This window comes from Corvus cornix, chromosome 2 (genome assembly GCF_000738735.6).
Source record: "Corvus cornix cornix isolate S_Up_H32 chromosome 2, ASM73873v5, whole genome shotgun sequence".
Classification (NCBI taxonomy): Eukaryota; Metazoa; Chordata; class Aves; order Passeriformes; family Corvidae; genus Corvus; species Corvus cornix.
Window position 1 is genome coordinate 150,683,659 of NC_046333.1, and position 17,365 is coordinate 150,701,023.

At 42.5% G+C, this 17,365-nt stretch overlaps 1 protein-coding gene across 14 annotated transcripts in view; it reads right to left on the reverse strand.

The window, feature by feature from the left end:
• The window catches only part of PTK2 (protein tyrosine kinase 2), a 193,944-nt gene that overhangs the window by 97,820 nt on the left and 78,759 nt on the right, over positions 1-17,365 (reverse strand). For all 14 annotated transcript variants that reach the window (XM_039548588.1, XM_039548587.1, XM_039548589.1 and 11 more), the window contains one exon: positions 11,413-11,639. In XM_039548588.1, coding sequence (XP_039404522.1) covers positions 11,413-11,607 — 195 coding nt within the window. In that variant the 5' untranslated portion in view covers positions 11,608-11,639. The remainder of the gene's footprint in view (positions 1-11,412; positions 11,640-17,365) is intronic.

Here is a 17,365-nt window from a genome sequence, read left to right on the forward strand (position 1 = left end):
TCCCAGACACTTCTTTCAGGAATTCACAGGCCTTTGCTTCTGTGCCTGTAATGGTCTGAAAATTTCCTACTGAAAACACTCATATAAGTACACACACAGATGCACGCAGAGATGCACAAGTTGCTGGTTCTTGCTCAGGATTCCAGATAAACGTCACCACATAACCAGTGGAAGTTCTACAGGAGCCAGAGGAGCCTTCTGCAGTGAGTTAGAGAGAAGGTTTTCTATAGGATGACACTGTGGGTCTGGGGCACAGGTCTGGTGAGGAGCAGCTGAGGGGGGCTCAGCCTGGAGAAAAGAAGGCCTGGGGGGGGATGTGGGGGGTGGTCATTACTGCTGTCTACAACTCCCTGACAGGAGGGTGTAGCCAGGTGGGGTCAGACTCTTCTCCCAGGTAACAAGGGACAGGATGAGAGGAAATGGCCTCAAGCTGCGCCAAGGGAGATTTAGACTGGGTATTAGGAACAATTTCTTCACTGAAAGGGTAAAAGCTTTGGAACTGGCTGGCCTGAGGAAGTGGTGGAGTCACCAACTCTTGAAGTGCTAAAAACATGAGGATGCGGCACTTGAGGACATTGTTCAGTGGTGAACTTGGTTGTGATGCTGGGTTCATAGCTGGATCTGATGACCTAAGCAGTCTTTCCCAACCTAAATGACTCTGATTGCTTCCCAAAATTTGTTTTATACCCCAAAGAAATTGTTTAAAATCCTGATTCTACAAATTAAGCAAGCAAAAAACTAACTGCAAAAAGAGAATTAAGGAAGCACTAAATCTGAATAGAGGGGGAAGATGACACATGTAGGAGTGGAATCATGCTGTTGGTGAGGTGATATCAAGCTGTTAAATCAGCTCACACATCCCCTCAAACTGCAACCTTTAAATAATCTTTCAGAAGCAACGCAGTGCACAGAGAAATGTAAAACACAATTCTTTCAAGCCTACAGGAAGGAAACACAAGCCATGTTTAGTAAGTTCATGGGGACTGAGTTAGAAGAGGTTCCATCAAGCCCAACAGGACCCTGTGTCCGAGAGCAGCAGTGTGAGCATCCTCAGAAGCATCAGTTTGCTTCAGAACCCACAGCCCCCAATTTCCCTTGTCTCCCATGCCCTGGAGCTGGACATCCAGTGCTAAGTGGATGGCGAGGCCAGACCTGAAGGAAGATGAACAGCAGCAGCAAAACAAGCAGGAGGCTTGCAGAGAATGGTATTGTGTGGGAGGGGAACTTCACAACACTCTGGCAAACCCAAGCTTTCAAGCAGCTGGCAGTACCACAGACTCACCAGCCACAGCCTGTCCCGACAGCCAGAAGGTGCCCAAGCTGCCAGAACAAAGGTCTGATGCAAACAAGAACTCCCTGCAGGCACCTCAGTAAAACAACTCCAGGAGGAACCGGAGTGGCCACAGATGGGTGCCAGGGGATGAGGCAACACCAGGCAAGCACACAGAACACTTCCCCCAAGTGCTCTCCTAACCTCAGACTATTTTTATCCCACTGGATTTCCCAAGCCAAGCATTGTTTCTGTCATTCATCAGCCTACAATGAAACTCTTCCAATTACTCATCCTGTCTCCTCTTAAAGCAGTTCACTTTCTGCAACCTTCCCCAGCAATTCCAAAGGTCTATTATCAGATCAGTGAACGGTTTTAAATCTGAATTAAATGTAAATTGTTTAAGTTTGTTTCTTGCCTGCATTTGAGGCTCTTTGTATCACAAACTACAAAGGAGAACAGTTGCCTGTATCCCTGGAAACACTTACCACCACCAAGTACTCTCAGAAGCAACAGAGGCATATTTAACCTCTTCTTCACCCAAAGGACAATCTCTGCTTAGTTAGTAAAGCCTAACATTTTGGCAGGACAGCTCTCATCCAAAGGGAACGGTGCCAGCTCTTCTACATGCAAACAGAAGAGACTCATTCATTTTAATATCTTCCTGCACCCTGCACAGAGTGTGTAACATACAGCATTACATTTTGGAAATCCATCCCTCCCCCCATCTCTGACACTGTCAGTTGATAATGAAAATGGTACATGTTCTTAGATGATAGTTACGCCTGCTGTGATAAGAAATGGCTTTGGAAAGGAAAAAATTATGGTAAAATTATCTATGACCATGAACCACTTAGACTACTGATGCCTAAGGCTCAGCTGAAACCATTAGTGTTTACTCAGGAAAGAATCAAGATGGGCACCTCAGACCCTCTCTAGTCTTCAGGCTGGGATTTCAAAACGACTGAAGAAGTCAGGTGTCCTAATTCCTGCCAAAATCGAGAGAGATTTTAAGCTTCTGTCCTTTTTGTATCATCAATTGAGTCTCAACCTATCACAGAATCAAAAATAAAAAATAAAAATAGACATATCTTCTGAATTACATAAGAAGGGTATGTGGCGAGGTAGCTGCTGTCACCCCAAGAAAATAATTAGCAACAATTAGTACGTATTGCAACTCAAGAAAAAGTCAGCAAAAACACTAAGGAGACAGCAGAATGGGTGCAAAGGAGGTCAAGTGCAGGTGTTGGAAAATATATTCTAAAAAGCCATGTACTGTCAGGAGGGAAGAAGTGATGCTTTATGTGAAACAAACACATTAAGTGCTTCTCTTCTCTCTTGTTCAGGAAAGCTGCAGAGCTCATTCCAGGTGCTATCAACCCCCAGTCAGAATCAAAAACCGGAGAAATTAGGAAACATGGTGATTAAGACGCTCAAAATGGCTGGTTTGCAAGGGAGACCTCTCTAGTAAAACATCTATTTGCTTATATACCTTTTTTTATTAATAAACCAGAGAATTTGAATTTTCAAACATTTAGAGCCACACATCCCATCAGGAGAACCCAGCAGCAGAACAGGGCAGCTCATCCAGCCCCAGGGACTCGCACAGTCCTCACTGCTCTTTCCAAACAGTCCAAGATTAATCCCCAAGACTTGCACTGGCGCTGCAGCCAGCATCAGGCCAGTGCATTTAACTCCCTTAAGTATTAAATAACATGTTGCATCTCCTCAGGTCCTGGGCAACCTCCACAGACCCAGTGGAGACACCTGAAGTGTCCAACAAAGCCACTGCCATCACTCCAGGATGGGTGACAGCCTCTGTGCCTTCCACGGCGGCTCTGTGAGGAGCCCTGCCAAAGCAGCCCGATGTGCTCTGTGGCAGTGATGAGAATGCTTAATCAGAAGTTTCCAGACTAACAATTTAACTGCTTAACCACTGCACAGTAGCAGCTACAGCATCCTGCTGAGACATGTCACCACAATCTTTTAACTGGAAACACGGCCAAAGAAATCTGAAATCTCTCCAGACTCTACTGCAACCAGCCTTGCAGCTCAGGAAGCTCCTCAGACGGATTACTGAGGGGAAAAAAACAGGTAAGGACCAGCAGTTTGAACATGGACTACAAACTTCTGACCTCAATCACAGCTAGAAGTACTTGTTGGAGAGCTTGACTCCAGTAGAAACCTAATCCAGAATGAGATTTCACTTTGGGTACAGGGGATCCCTACATGAATATAAATTCCCATGAGGAGTTTTCATGTGTCTGTTGGCAGCTCCCCACAACTGCAAGGCAGTCACACCATCATGTGCCACTTGACTGCGGTTTACCGTAATCACACTGGTTTTAATTAGGTTTCTGAAGCTGACATTTACATCCTGAACATAAAATAGACTAGTACAGCTGAGCAAGAGAGAGTGGGAAGCCTTCAGAGGAATTTCCTATCAAAAGGCAAGGGATAGCTGACCTTTCCTTCCCTTTACCCCAGAGAGAAGAAGAAAAAGCTTTTTCTATAGGTAGAAAACTGGATTGCAGTCACTTCTACTCATTTGTCTAAAGGACCCACAGATACACATCACAGCTAATTTAAAAAATAGATTAATATTTGCCCTTAATTAGGAGGATGTGCCCAAAAATAGAATTTACAGTACAGTACATCAAGGAGAACGTTGAAAAATCAAGACAGACCAAAGAAAGGCTGAAAGGCACACAGTACTCTTGGCTCTCCCAGTATTTATCAATAATACTTCAGGCTTCTGTAAATGAGTCAAAATGAATTGCTTGCTTGTAAATTAACAGGACTGATGTGCTACTATGAATAAACTGAAGACAGAATAATATACTCCCAGTGTGACTACAAACCTAATTTCCTTATTTAGTAGGAAGGAGAAAGTTTCTTGCACCAGAAAAAGTCTTTAAGTAGCAACTCTGACATAGGCACAGCGTGCTAATGTTTGTGCAGCACTTCAAGTATGTCAAACACAATATTTAATATATCAAGTATTTTAAGTCCTGATGACAGATTTATATGGGGGGCTGAACAAAAGTAAATGGCAACAGTCTGATGAAAATTAATTTATAATTTCCATAAAGAAGAACTCTAGAACATGCTCACAACACCAAATTCTGGGCTGTCCTCTGATAACACTGTGTCTGACAGTCAAAGCAAAAAGCCCACATTCCTCTTTCTCTCATTACTGTGCTTATCCAGCAAACACATTTGTGTATCACATGATAAACAAGATTGCGAAACTGATGCGGCTGCACAAGAACTCTGCCCCTGAAGCCCAACAAGTTAATATCAAAACCACAGCCTGAACACAGGCTGTCCTGGTGGCCAGGATCCTGTTGCCATTCCAGCACAGAGACACCTCAGCTCAAGCGACACATCCACCCAAGTGCCTCAGAGCTTTTCATATTCAAGCCACAGTCGTATCTGTCATATCAAATACCCCTCCACACCCACACAGAATTCCACAAGGAACCTTCCAAGCACACGGTGACAGTGCTGACAGAGCAGAGCTGGTACAGCCCTGCTTTCTAGTCTTCTTGGATTAATCAGCACTTTTCTGATCCTACTGCACACTTCCCAAATAAATGCAATGCTGTTTTAAAAGTTGACCATAAATTTAGTTTTCCAGAAGCTTAACATCCAAAGCGGCGTGGGCAGCAGGGCAAGGGAGGGGATTCTGCCCCTCTGCTCCCTCTGGTGAGACCCCACCAGCAGAGCTGCACCCAACTCTGGCAGCCCAGCACAGGAAGGACATGGAGCTGTTGGAGCAAATCCAGATGAGGCCACCAGGATGGTAAGAGGGATGGAGCACTTCTCCCATGGAGCCAGGCTGAGAGAGTTAGGGCTGCTAAGCCTGGAGAAGATAAGCTCCAGGGAGAACTTGAAGCCCTTTCCAGTGCTCCAAGAAAGCTGGAAAGTGACTTTTTGCAAGGGTATGAAGTGATAGGATACAGGCAAATGGCTTTGAATTCAAAGAGAGTAGGTTTAGATGAGATATTATGAAGAAGTTTTTTTACAATGAGGATGGTAAAACACTGAACCAGGTTGCCCAGAGAGGTGGTGCATGCCCCATCCCTGGAAACACTCAAGGCCAGGTTAGACTGGGCTCTGAGCAACCCAATCTAGTTGAGAATGTTGCAGCAGGGCTGGAATAGATAACCTCTAAATGTCCCTTCTAACCCAGATTTTTCTGTGATTCTATTATTTCACTACTCCCTATCCTCAGATGAACTTGCAAAGTCTAAGAGCCCCCTTGGATCCAGTTTTTGTACACTTAAACATTGATGCAGGACGTTGACTTGAAGCCATCTACAGATACAGATTTCTTCAGAAAAATGCCGAAGGGCTATTTAGATTGGCTTTAAAATGTTATTTTGCATGTGTGTCTCATCTAAGGGTATCATGAGTATTTTGCACAAGTAAAAGAGGCATTCTAAAGCCCAAGGGTACTTTTGTCTTGTAATATACTGATTATCATGGTACCATATACCTTTTGTTTACATTTCAAGATCCATCATTTTGAATTATTGTTACCTTTTTCAGGTTCTCAGAAGGGAGGCACCTACAAAATAACAATACAACCACACCTTGTTACCTGGTACAATTCATGCACGCACACAGCGGAGAAAAGGAAGGAAAAAAAGGTAAATAGTACCAATTTTCTAGCTCTTATACTACACCAGGAATGATTTTATACATTTTTGCACACATCTATTTGATGTTTGAATCGCTGCACTCCAGTCTGCTTCTATACATCAGATAGTTCTACTGCCTCAAAGCACGTGTATCACTGTACACATGTAGAAATGAGATTTGAATACACAACAGGTGCTGTAAAGAGCTGACTTCACCAAAAATACCAACCCAGCTTTGACTCCTGCCAGTGCTCACAGCCTCTCTCCACAGAACTTTGTGTGACCAACTTGCTACCCCTGTTACTAAATCTAATAAGAATCCATTTTAAAAGAGAAACCCAGTAGATAAAAACTTATCCAATTAATACTTTTGCATCTCCTTTACAGATTGGAGTAGATATACCAGAGCAGCTCTACCCCATGCCCATTCTCCTACACCTCTTCAAGCTTCTGGCTTGGGAGGAACTGAGAAGCAATAAGCACATCTGGCCATTCCACAGTTGGGTAGCAGTGAGTTCAACCTCTGGCTACCTGTCAGTCAGTCAGAATCAGTATTGTGTTGCCCAGCTCTGCTCCAGACTAGCCACAGTAGATGTCTGGCACCTTTTGTCCAGATATTGGCTCTAAATAACATGGGTTTGAAAAAGGGGGAGAGGAGAGACTTGGAGGACAGAGATGAAGGTGAACGAGTGGAATCACATCTGGAACTGAGGATGGGCTGACAAGCCTCTTGCCCTTTTCCCGAACAGACAATATCCTTCTTGGGAAATGCTAGAAACCAGGAATGATGCTGTGGATGAGAAGGGATGTTCATCAATAAGGCTTTAATACTCTATTCACTCGTGCTGCAGTAGGAGCAGTAGCAGCACTGTGCCAGCATAAGCAGGCATTTCCTCCCCCCCCAGCCTTCTCAGCTGTGTTAGTCTGCAAGACAATGCAGCTAACAAGATTACAGAACTGATCTGGATTTAAGACATCAGCAAAACAATAATTCATTTTAACTTGGACTGAGTTTGCCAAAACAGCCACACCACCTATGCCAGCACAACTACGGTGGTAGCATGAGAAAACAAACAGCAAGAAGGAAGCTGGCACAGCTGCCAGATCAAACACGCATTTTAACTAGGATAGCATTTGAACCACAGACCTTTGCACTACAGGATCTTTCCAATCCTCCACCACAAACTGGATCTCCAATCAAATACCCTGCTCTCCTGCGCCAATAGATGAAAGTACAGCATGCACTGAATGGGAGAGGCAAACAGGAAAAAAGACGCAACACATACGAACACAGTAACACAGCTGAATAAACTGCTTTAGTGAAGACCCAGCTGAATGTGCTTCAGCCCTTCCCCTAAAAAGCTCAGCTTGGGGAACAGACTGGAATACACAAACTTCCAACAAGCATCCATGCCTTCTACCTGTGAGAAGTAAGATTTTGCAGGTGGGTAGGGAAGCTGATGAATTTGCTTTGGTCTTTTTCTAGATGGATGGGACATAGCCAAAGCATGCTCCTTGCATTCAATTTTTTTAAGGCTAGATATATCCTTCCCCTTAGCTAAGGATGTTCTTTTTTAATTCAGCTTTTTGAGTTCTTATTCTGTCAATATTAAGGAAGCTGACATTTCAAGGTGGTACTGCACAGAAAAGGAAGAAAAAGACATTTGAATTATGAACAGAGAACCCTGAACACTATCTTTATTTGTTCAAGAGCTCTAACCATGCTTCTCTCCCAACTACAAAACTAAGGACAAAGCTGACAGGTTAAAAGTTTTAATGCTACCTCTATCCAGCTTAGGTTTTAGACAGTGTAGCAAAACTGGAAGAAAACACAACTTTCTGAGAATCAAGGTACCACGCATGTCTGGCAATAACCTGGTTTGAGGTTTGTAGTTGTTATTTCCACATAAATAATGTCTTTACTTCTCACAACTACTAGTGAAGAATCAAGGACAAGCTTTAAAGGCTGGAAGTTTAAAAAAAGGAGGTGTAATGGATACAAGCTGGCCACCTCTGGGGTGGAAAAGGAGACTGCGCAGAAGATCTGCACTTCACCAAAAGCCACCTGTAAGGACTCACACAAGGTTTCCTAATGCCTGTTTTCTAAAAACCCCAACTCTTCCCTACCCCCTCAATCTGCTAAATGCATTGCACTCTTCTTTTTTTATTTTTAAAAATTCGGTTACAATTCTGCTTCAACCACATCTGAAAACAGAGGTCATTTTCTCCCAAGTGCTGATCAAGACCTGGTGGCAGTGTTTACTTTCAGGGTGCACTTGAGACCAAAAAATTCCATCTCAGCAACACCCACCTCCTCACATGCCACACCTGAGGCTGGGAGCAGGGCAGAGCATGTCCTGCATTCTCTCCAAGCCCGAAGCCTGGAAATCCCTCTTTGTGCATAAGCACCTAGACACCACATCCAAACAAGCCATACCAACATAAACAATGAAGATAAACAACCTTTCTTCCCCTGGCAAATGCGTGGCTGTGTCTACATACACATTCACAGAAGAAGACCACTGTTTGCACATTCATAAAAGCCTTTTCTTTCTTTTGGAAATGCCTTTAGTATAACACCAAAGAAAAAGAGGGTAAAGAGGGCATGCCAGTTCTTTGAAATCCAAGAAAGCATTTCCCAGAATTGAGAAGCTGCTCTTGCATCCACTGCAGAACACAGCCTTCAACCCTCTGAGGAAACAGCTGTCTTTAAGGGACTAAATGTGTCCAGAACAAGCAGAAGTCCACAGCCCAAAGTTCTCCTCAAAGCAAAGCCTACATGTAGCCACACTGTTGCTTTGGTGAAAGATATTCTAAGACAAACAGCAAGGAAATCACAGTCTAGCCTTTTAAGGGACTCCTAGAGAAAGCTGAGTTCTGTTCATATGAGCTTAACCACCTGAGTTTTAATGAAAAGTGTTTCCTTCATGACTATAGCCTTCTTGTGTGTGGAAGGCATACAGCTAAATCACTGTTTCTACTCTGCTCTTAGGATGTAACTTTTTTTTCCTCCTTTTTTTTTTTTGACAGGAAAATGCCCTTTCCTCACTGCTGTCAAACACATCCTTTTCATTCACAAAAAGCAAACTGGATTTCGTTAGTTTTCTTTTTTAGAAAGAAAACTCCAACTTTACTTTCCCTGGGTACATTCTATAAAGTCCTCTGACTTTAGCAGCAGAAACACCTTTAATTGGCTCATCTGGAGATTTCAGACAAAGTGTGACTTTGAACACTGGGAATGTACCCCAAATACTGGAAATGTTCCCTAGCTAACATCCCAGCAGCTGTGCTGACCATGGAGTAGTCCCAAAAGACCTTTTTTCTTTTCCTTTTAATTGCAGAGCTGTCTCAAAGACATTCACCTTTGAATATTCCTTCAGAGCTCCTTGGAAACAAATCCAGCTCCAGACTCCTCCCTCAGGTTGTAATTCAGAAGAACTGGAAGCTCTATGGCAGACGGTCTCCTCCACAAAAGGAGGCATAAAAACCTTACAGGCTATTTTCATCTTAAATTATTCAGCTTGGTCGAAGAGCAGTCATTCCAATGGAATGTAGGCTTGTACTCCAACAAGGATTTACTGTTTCTAAAATAAATGTCATGGTAATACATCAGTGCTAGACCTCTACTACCTGCACATTCACATTCAACAGTCACTGTCCCAGTTTAACAAAATTACAAAAGGAGGACATTTGTTAAAAGAAGGAAGCTTAACAGCTACCCATCATGTTCTTTATCAGGACAGAACAATACAAAAATCCCACTCCTTTTGGAAACATCCATCCAATTAAAAGTACATGTAAAAATTAAAAATTAAAGCAAGCCTCAAGTAACTGCTACTTGCCTGTTCTTTTGATCGTGCTTTTATAAAAAAAGGCATATTCTTGCTTTAAACAATGATACATAACTGTGAACTGAACCCAGCACTGAATTTCTTACAGCAACTGTAAGTTTTGTATCCTTAAAGTCCATAACCACATGTATTTCTGAGCTGGAAAGAAACAGATTTAATCTCTGCTTTTGTTTTCCAGGATTTTACATATTTCCCTGAAAAGATAGCCTCTATTGAAAGTACCACATTAAGAGCCCTGGACATTTATCCACAGGAGAGGTTTGCGAGGTTAAAAACAAACTGAGATAGTTTTTCTCCTCTTGTACCAAGTAATGCACTTTATGAAACAAATGAATCAGATTAGAGATAGCAAACCATTGTACTTAAGCCAGGGAGCAAAAACGTTTCAAGTGGCACCCAAAAAACCTTATTCCACGTAAAATAAATGTATGTGATTGATGATAATGCTTCTGGTTGTTGTTTCTCTGATCTGTCCACTCACCAAATTATCCCTGACCACAGATATGAGCTTACTGAATTGACAAGAAACAGATTTTCTGATCACCACCAATGAAAATCCCTGGATTTCACAGGTCTGTGATCAAGATCACAAGACCTACTCCACTGAGGAATGCTCTTGGGCCTTCCCACAAGCAGCCATGATAGGAAATAAACAGTGGGAAAGGGAGATAAACACTCAAAACTCTTTTTTATTTTAAAATTTCATTTTCTCTTGCGCAAAGGAAACTTAATAGAGGGCAAAAGGAGAAAATAAGTCTCCTTAACTCTGTGACAACTCTCTCCCTCCAGCAGAATCACATCTTTGTAGTGGCATTTGAAGCACTGTTGGAAGGAAGGAGCAGATGGGAACCTGCCTCTACAGCAAGAACCTCACAGCAGAGAACAACCCCACACACCACCTACCACCCTGCAAGATTCTGCTTTTGGAGGATAATTAAAAAACAAGCAAACCACAAAAGCATTTGACACATTAAACTGGGCTTCATTACAGTTTAGATACCACAATACCTCAAAAATTGAAATAAATGCAGAAAAGGTAAAACCTCAGCATTCGAAAGGATCTAAGGTCACAAAGTGTTTTCATGCATATATAACACTTCCACAGAACTCTAACATTACAGACACTTATTCTTTAAAAAGTTACAACCTTTGGGTTTTTCCCATAGATGAACTGAAGAACAATATTGTAAAAATACAAGCAGCAGGTGACCACCAGGAGGGAGAGGATGGACAAATGGACTTTCTGAGGGGAAAAAAGGGACTCTTCAGAGCTCCGTTTTCCCACACTATGGGGAATATTCCTAACAGTATTTTTTTCCCTAAGTGATGTATACATTTATATTTAAACATTTTAAACATGTAAATACACACATCTTACAATTAAACACATTCATTTTTTATTATTTTTTTAAAACATGCAAAATATTTTTTAATGTCACTTTTATCCCAGCTGTCATTCCTGCCTTGAGGTGTCACACAGGTTGGTACCACTTAAAGCTTCTGAATTTACTCAAAATATACAACAGGTCAATATTCTTTTAAAATAAACCACAAAACTTCTAGTGTTTTTGCCTCCAGATTTTTACCTCCCATTTTTTAAGTTAACAACCTAAAAATGGCACAAGAATGCTAAAAACAGACTTACTCGGACATCTGTAGCATCTCCGTGCCGGATAATGCTGGCCCACGTGGTCGGTTCATTGCTGGTTTCAAAGTAGTGGAAAACCTTTAGGACTCGTTCCATGGCCCCCGGGGAACGCTCCATCCCAGTACTGAGGTGAGTCTTTGCACCTGAACTCGGGGTGTGATTTAAGTTTGGGTCAAGGTAAGCTGCTGCCATGGTTTTGCTAGATGCTAGGTATCTGTCATATTCTAGGGAAAGGGAAACAAGAAAGAAATTAATCGTAGTTATACGTGAATCTTATTCTGCTTCATACGAGGCATGTACTGGAAAACCATGAAGATTCACTTCCTTTTTGGAAGGCAACTGAAAAAATTACATATCTACAAGAATAAAAACCTACCCAGCTGATTATCAGAGAGACTGCAAGCCTCCTGGAGCAAGTGACCTGAACTTGAACAACACCATCATTTACAGAATGGTATCTTTCGCAAAACCTCTTCCGTTTGTTTCTCAATGACTTAACCCAGGGTCCCAGAAAAAAACGTTCAAGATCAAACAAGAGCCTTCAGTTTGAACAGGAGTTTCCATCCCTAAAATCTGCCAAGTCTGGTCTTACAACTCTAAAGAGGCATAAGGAAACTCCGGCACTGAACTGGAGGTTCTCCACTAAGAAGCCACACACCAACACCAGGGTCTCCTGTTCCAAGGCTAAAACACTGAAAACTTCACTCATTTTATGCTATTTTGGGAACCAGTGGGACACAAAACCATCCAGATCTAAGTTCATTATTCAGTGAGGAACCATTAAGAACACAGCTATCCCTCCTCTCAACAATTCCTGAACAAGTGACTAAGTTTTATCTTCCACCAGCCTGATTCCAAAATCTGGTGGCAAAAGGCACAGATCATGTTATGAAGTCTGCATGTCGAAGGAGAGAGAAGAAAATTGCCTCTTGGCTACTGCTCCTAATTAGTCAGCCACAAGCAGATGGCGTCTGCAAAATCAACGCAATCCAAGAGAGAAAGAGCAAAGAGTACCTCTTCCCTGCCTGCCAGTCTAGAGCATCATTCCAGTCTGCTGGCTGAAGAGAGCAAAGGACAGCAGGGCTTTGCTCCAGGGCTTGGACAAGTGCACAGAGCTTTCCATACCTCCTCCTCAGAGCGAGCAGCCAGCGGGGAGGCAGTTTTGAAAATGTGGAGAAGCTAAAAATAAATTCAACTTGATCTTTTTGGCATAGTGCTCTGAACGCCTTCCTGGTAGTAAACTGAACGCCTGAGCCCTGGCTTACTTCACTGAGAGGCGCAAGAGAGATCCTTGCTTCCAGCTGAGCTCCCGTAATGCCTGGCTGCCCCTCAGAGCTTCAGCCACCGCCTTGCCACCCGCCACGGTGCTCTGCTGACCTCCCCAAAAACTGGCTCAGGAAACTACCAGGGGGGAAAAAACCCAAAACATAAAAACAGGTGATTTGATTTTCAAGGCTGGCTTAATTTCATACCACGGCTGCCTGAAGCTGCCAAACAGGAAGAGAAGCAGAAGCAGTCGGCAGTCAGGGTGAGCGAGAGCATCTCCCCCCCAGCAGCAGCTGGTCATCACACCAGCCAAGTCAAAACACACCATGAGCTCAGCTAACAGGAATTAGCACTGGCAGTATCAAGGCTTGAAATCTTCAGACTGTAGATAACAACATTTGCAAGGCTAAAACCCGACTGGAAGTCTTAAGCATCTATCTAATTCAGACCCACCAGATAAAGAAGAAACAACAGCCCATCTGGGCAGGATGTCCTTACCTCTTGAATAAATGGTTGGATTGCATTCAACCAACAGAACTGTAAGAACTTAACACCCACGGACAAAAGGCCTGCCCTCAGGGAAGATGGTAAGAGAAGCCAAGGAGACACTTTTCCCAAACTCTCCCCCAGTGTCTGACCCTTGAGGGACTTCCCCCACCTGCCAGAATTTCAGATCTGTGTGAAAACTCAAGAAACCACTACATCTTTATTTGTTCCTCTTTTCTGGCCATCAATACAAATGTATTAAGCCAACCTTTCACCCACATTAAAGCCTCTCCTCCTCTTCACCTCTCACGAACAGATATAGATCTGAAAATGCCGGGAGCCCCTCAGCAACTCTTTGACTTCTCCTCACCAAAGGAGCCTGCGAGCTGTTTTCACACAAACATTGACTTTAAAGCTGAAACAGGCACAAAAATCTCCCCTCTGGCAAACTAACACCAAGCCGACAAGACTGTGCAAGCCGCAAACTGCAGGGCTCCTTTCCTGTAAGGTTAAAATAGCCATTGCTAAACCCCAAAGGTTCGCAGGGTGGGGAGTTTCACCAGGACACATTCAGGCAGACAGAGCCCTTCAACAGTCCAACTGCTCGGAATGAAATTGCAGTTTTCAGGCTCAGACAAGGCCACTGACTGTGCAGGATGTTCTGCCTCCTTCATAACAACCCACCCTACCTCAAGGTCACTGGTGAAACTGCTGAGCTTTATTTAAAGTTTACATAAGCCAACTGCAGGGAAAAGTGAAGCAAAATGAGTAATCTTTTCATAGAGGACAACCAAAAGCATGCTTGCTTTTGTATTAATTCACTACACTTCATCCACTTAATACACACATTCATAGGTTTTATGTGGCTGAAAAATAGGGAGAAAAGCTACGGGAAAACACCAAACCAAGCATTTAGATGTCTGGCCACAGGCTTAAATATGGACAATCTACATCCCTTGGAAGCAGCAAACAGAAGAGCAATTCAAGACTCCAGTACCTACACACTGAAGTGCTCTTACAAGGTGTAATTTCAATAGGCAGGCAAAACACTATTACAATTTTTCTATATTCATCAAAATGTGGAATTAGACATCAGACTGACAATACTGGGTATGGGGTCAGTTTTCACAAGGTTGTATTTCACAGAGATTTTTCAAACCTCTATTTTTAAGGTTAAACAACCCCCTCCACAAAATCAGAATAGCAGTTTTCCTTCAGAATTTGATCATCGCTGGGTTCCTTGTAACTTCTTTTACAAAGCCCAATGCTTACTTTATGAAACACCAAAATAGCAATAAATCTGATAGCTCCAGGTATAGAAACACATGCCGTATCTCCGGTTATGGACCTATTAACATCCCCATTAAAACCAGCCCCTGGGTTTGAGCTTGTAATGTGACTGTAAAACTCTGCCCCAGGCCAAAACTTTGTAAAACACAGCTGCTGTTAAATAACTATTTTACAAGAGCTGCCAGGTTGTTTTACAATACAAAGCAAGCTCAGATAACAACACCACGGTGCTTATTCGGGCTGTTCTAAATTCAAACCAGACTGGTGTGTAATGCTGCCATTACACATCTCAGTTCAAATGAGCAGCTTTAGTCCTCTTGGTATTAAACAGACAAGCAGTGTGTGCTGCCATGGGCCAGAAACAAGCGACAGTCAGCTAAAAGAAGGCAGATTTGGATTAGACGTAAATCAGAAATTCTGGACAGGGCAACCCAGTCTAGTGGAAGGAGTCCTTGCCCATGGCAGGGAAGTTGGAACTAGATGATCTTCAAGGTCTCTCCCAACCCAAACCATTCCATGATTCTATGACTTAATTCTACTGTATTTTATTGGATATTGTGGTAAAAAAGGCTAATGGTCTAAAGTCAAGCATGGTCAAACTTTGTATGCAAGGCTCTGTGCCAGCATCCCTTTAAGCTTCCAAGGGGAAAGACTATTCTCTCCCAGTGCTTGCACTTCAGAGAAATCACACGGGATTTCTCAGTAATGTCAAGGATTATTCCAAGTTTGGGGAAGGAGCGAAGCAAGGCAGCCCTGGCCTGGTGATACGGAGCGAGTCTGCTGAGATGCTTCAGTTGCTACCAGACTACAACACAAGATGTATTATTTTTCAGATGGATTTTCTGTACTGTGGTGGGAGATTTAGGCAAGTTGAATCTTTCTAGAAGTCATTCCCTCTCAATGTGACTCCTCCTGACACATCCCCACATTTGCTGAAGTCAGTGTTATGACTTCCAGTAGCACAATCAAAGTTCGAAGTCACGTTTCACTACCAGCTTCAAGTACTCAGAAATTAAATCATTTCCACTAATGAGACAGTCAAAAGTCATTAAAAAATATTTAAATCAATTAACTGCAAATTGGTTAATAAAGTGATAGTAGAGTCATCTCATAAGGGAAATGGTTTCAACGTAAATAATGTCTTCAACACCAGCAGTTTGATAATACAATAGAAATAATTTAAAAAATATACAACACTCTCTTATTTGTGTTGGCTGATGGCCAACAATGCAGCACTAACAAGTTCATGTTACAAGGAACCAAGCTGTAATTATTCACACTCTGACTGCATGTTGTCCTTTGTAGATATCACAAAATCTTATTATTGCTTAACCTCCACATTCTGATCCCCATCTTAGGCTTGAAGGCATTTGACATCTATGAGCTAAAGCCCCTTCCAGGTGGCATTTCTGCAAAGTAACTTGGTCCATCTCAATCCAAACCTATACAAATCCGCAAGAATCCATAAAATCTATTATTAAAGTTAAGAAGGTATAAAAGTACAATGAAAATTCAGAGTTCATTTCGTTCTCTGGTCCTGGTGTAATAATCCTTCTGCAAGACCTAAAATACTTTCAAATATTACAATTATTAAAATAAATAAAAGTCTTTAGATTGCTTGTACCTTTGACAAACAACGCTGCTTTACTGAACAGACTGACTGGAAAGCAGCTTTCCAGAGGACTTGGAGGTCTTGATGGACAACAAGCCAACCATGAGCCAGCAATGTGTCCAGCAAACCACCAGGCTTCTGTGCTTTGTTACCATCAGGCTGAGGTGATTCTTTCCTTTATCCAGCACTGGTGGGATTGATGTACCGAGTGCTGGGCTCTCCAGTACAAGAGAGACAAGGACATAATGGAGGAAGTCCAAAGAAGGACCACAAAGACAATTCAGGAATTTGAGCATCTCTCACACAAGGAGAGGCTCAGAGAGCTGGGATGGTTTGGCCTGGAGAAGAAAAGCTCAGGGGGATCTTCCCGATGTGTATGAATACCAGTAAATATGGAGCCAGAGTGTTCCCAGTGATGCCCAGTGAGGACATGAAGCAATGGCCCTGAAGGGACAAACAGGAATTCCCATTTTAAAAATTAAGAGAAAGTTTTTGCACTACGCAGGTGGCTGAACACTGGAACAGGTTGCCCAGAGGTTGTGGAATCTCCACCTGTGGATATTCAAATCACACCTGGACACAGTCCTGAGCAATCTGCTGTAGCTGACCCTGGTCCGAGCAGAGGCATTGGACAGACCTCCACAGGTGCCTTGCAACCTCTGAAATTTTATTTGGCGATAAAAACTAAATTAAGAATTTATTTCACACTCTAAAACCATAAATTATCCATAATACATCTCACATCAGAGAGTAAACATGTTGTGCATTTCAAGCTCAATCCATTTTCACAGCTCATATTAAATCCTGCTGTAACTTACCTTGCCAATATTAACTTGACTATCTCAACCTCACAGACAGGAAAGGCGTTAAATACAATTTTAACTACAGTCCCCATGACAAAGCTTGTATTTTTGGGGCCTGTGTTGAGAGTCAGCACATTGCTGACTTTTGGTATTCCATCGCCTGATACAAACACAACCATGCCACAGGAAAGAAGCAGCAAATGCACCAGGTGTGCAACAAGTTCTTTGAACATTTCCTTGATGTCAACATCTTGTTACACATTTAAGGATGAAACTTTGAGAAAACCATTAGGTTTGTGATTTCAAATTAGGGACGAATGTGGAAAGAAAGGAGAAGGGCTATTTTTTTCCTCTTATTATCACTTTAGCCTTCAAAGACATTCAGTAATTTCAGCTATTTCCATAAGACACGTTGGAATGTCCCTGCTTGTTCCCTGCTGAGTTTATTTTTCTCGTACTTTTTCTTTCAGCTAATGCTGATGTTCAAAAGCAG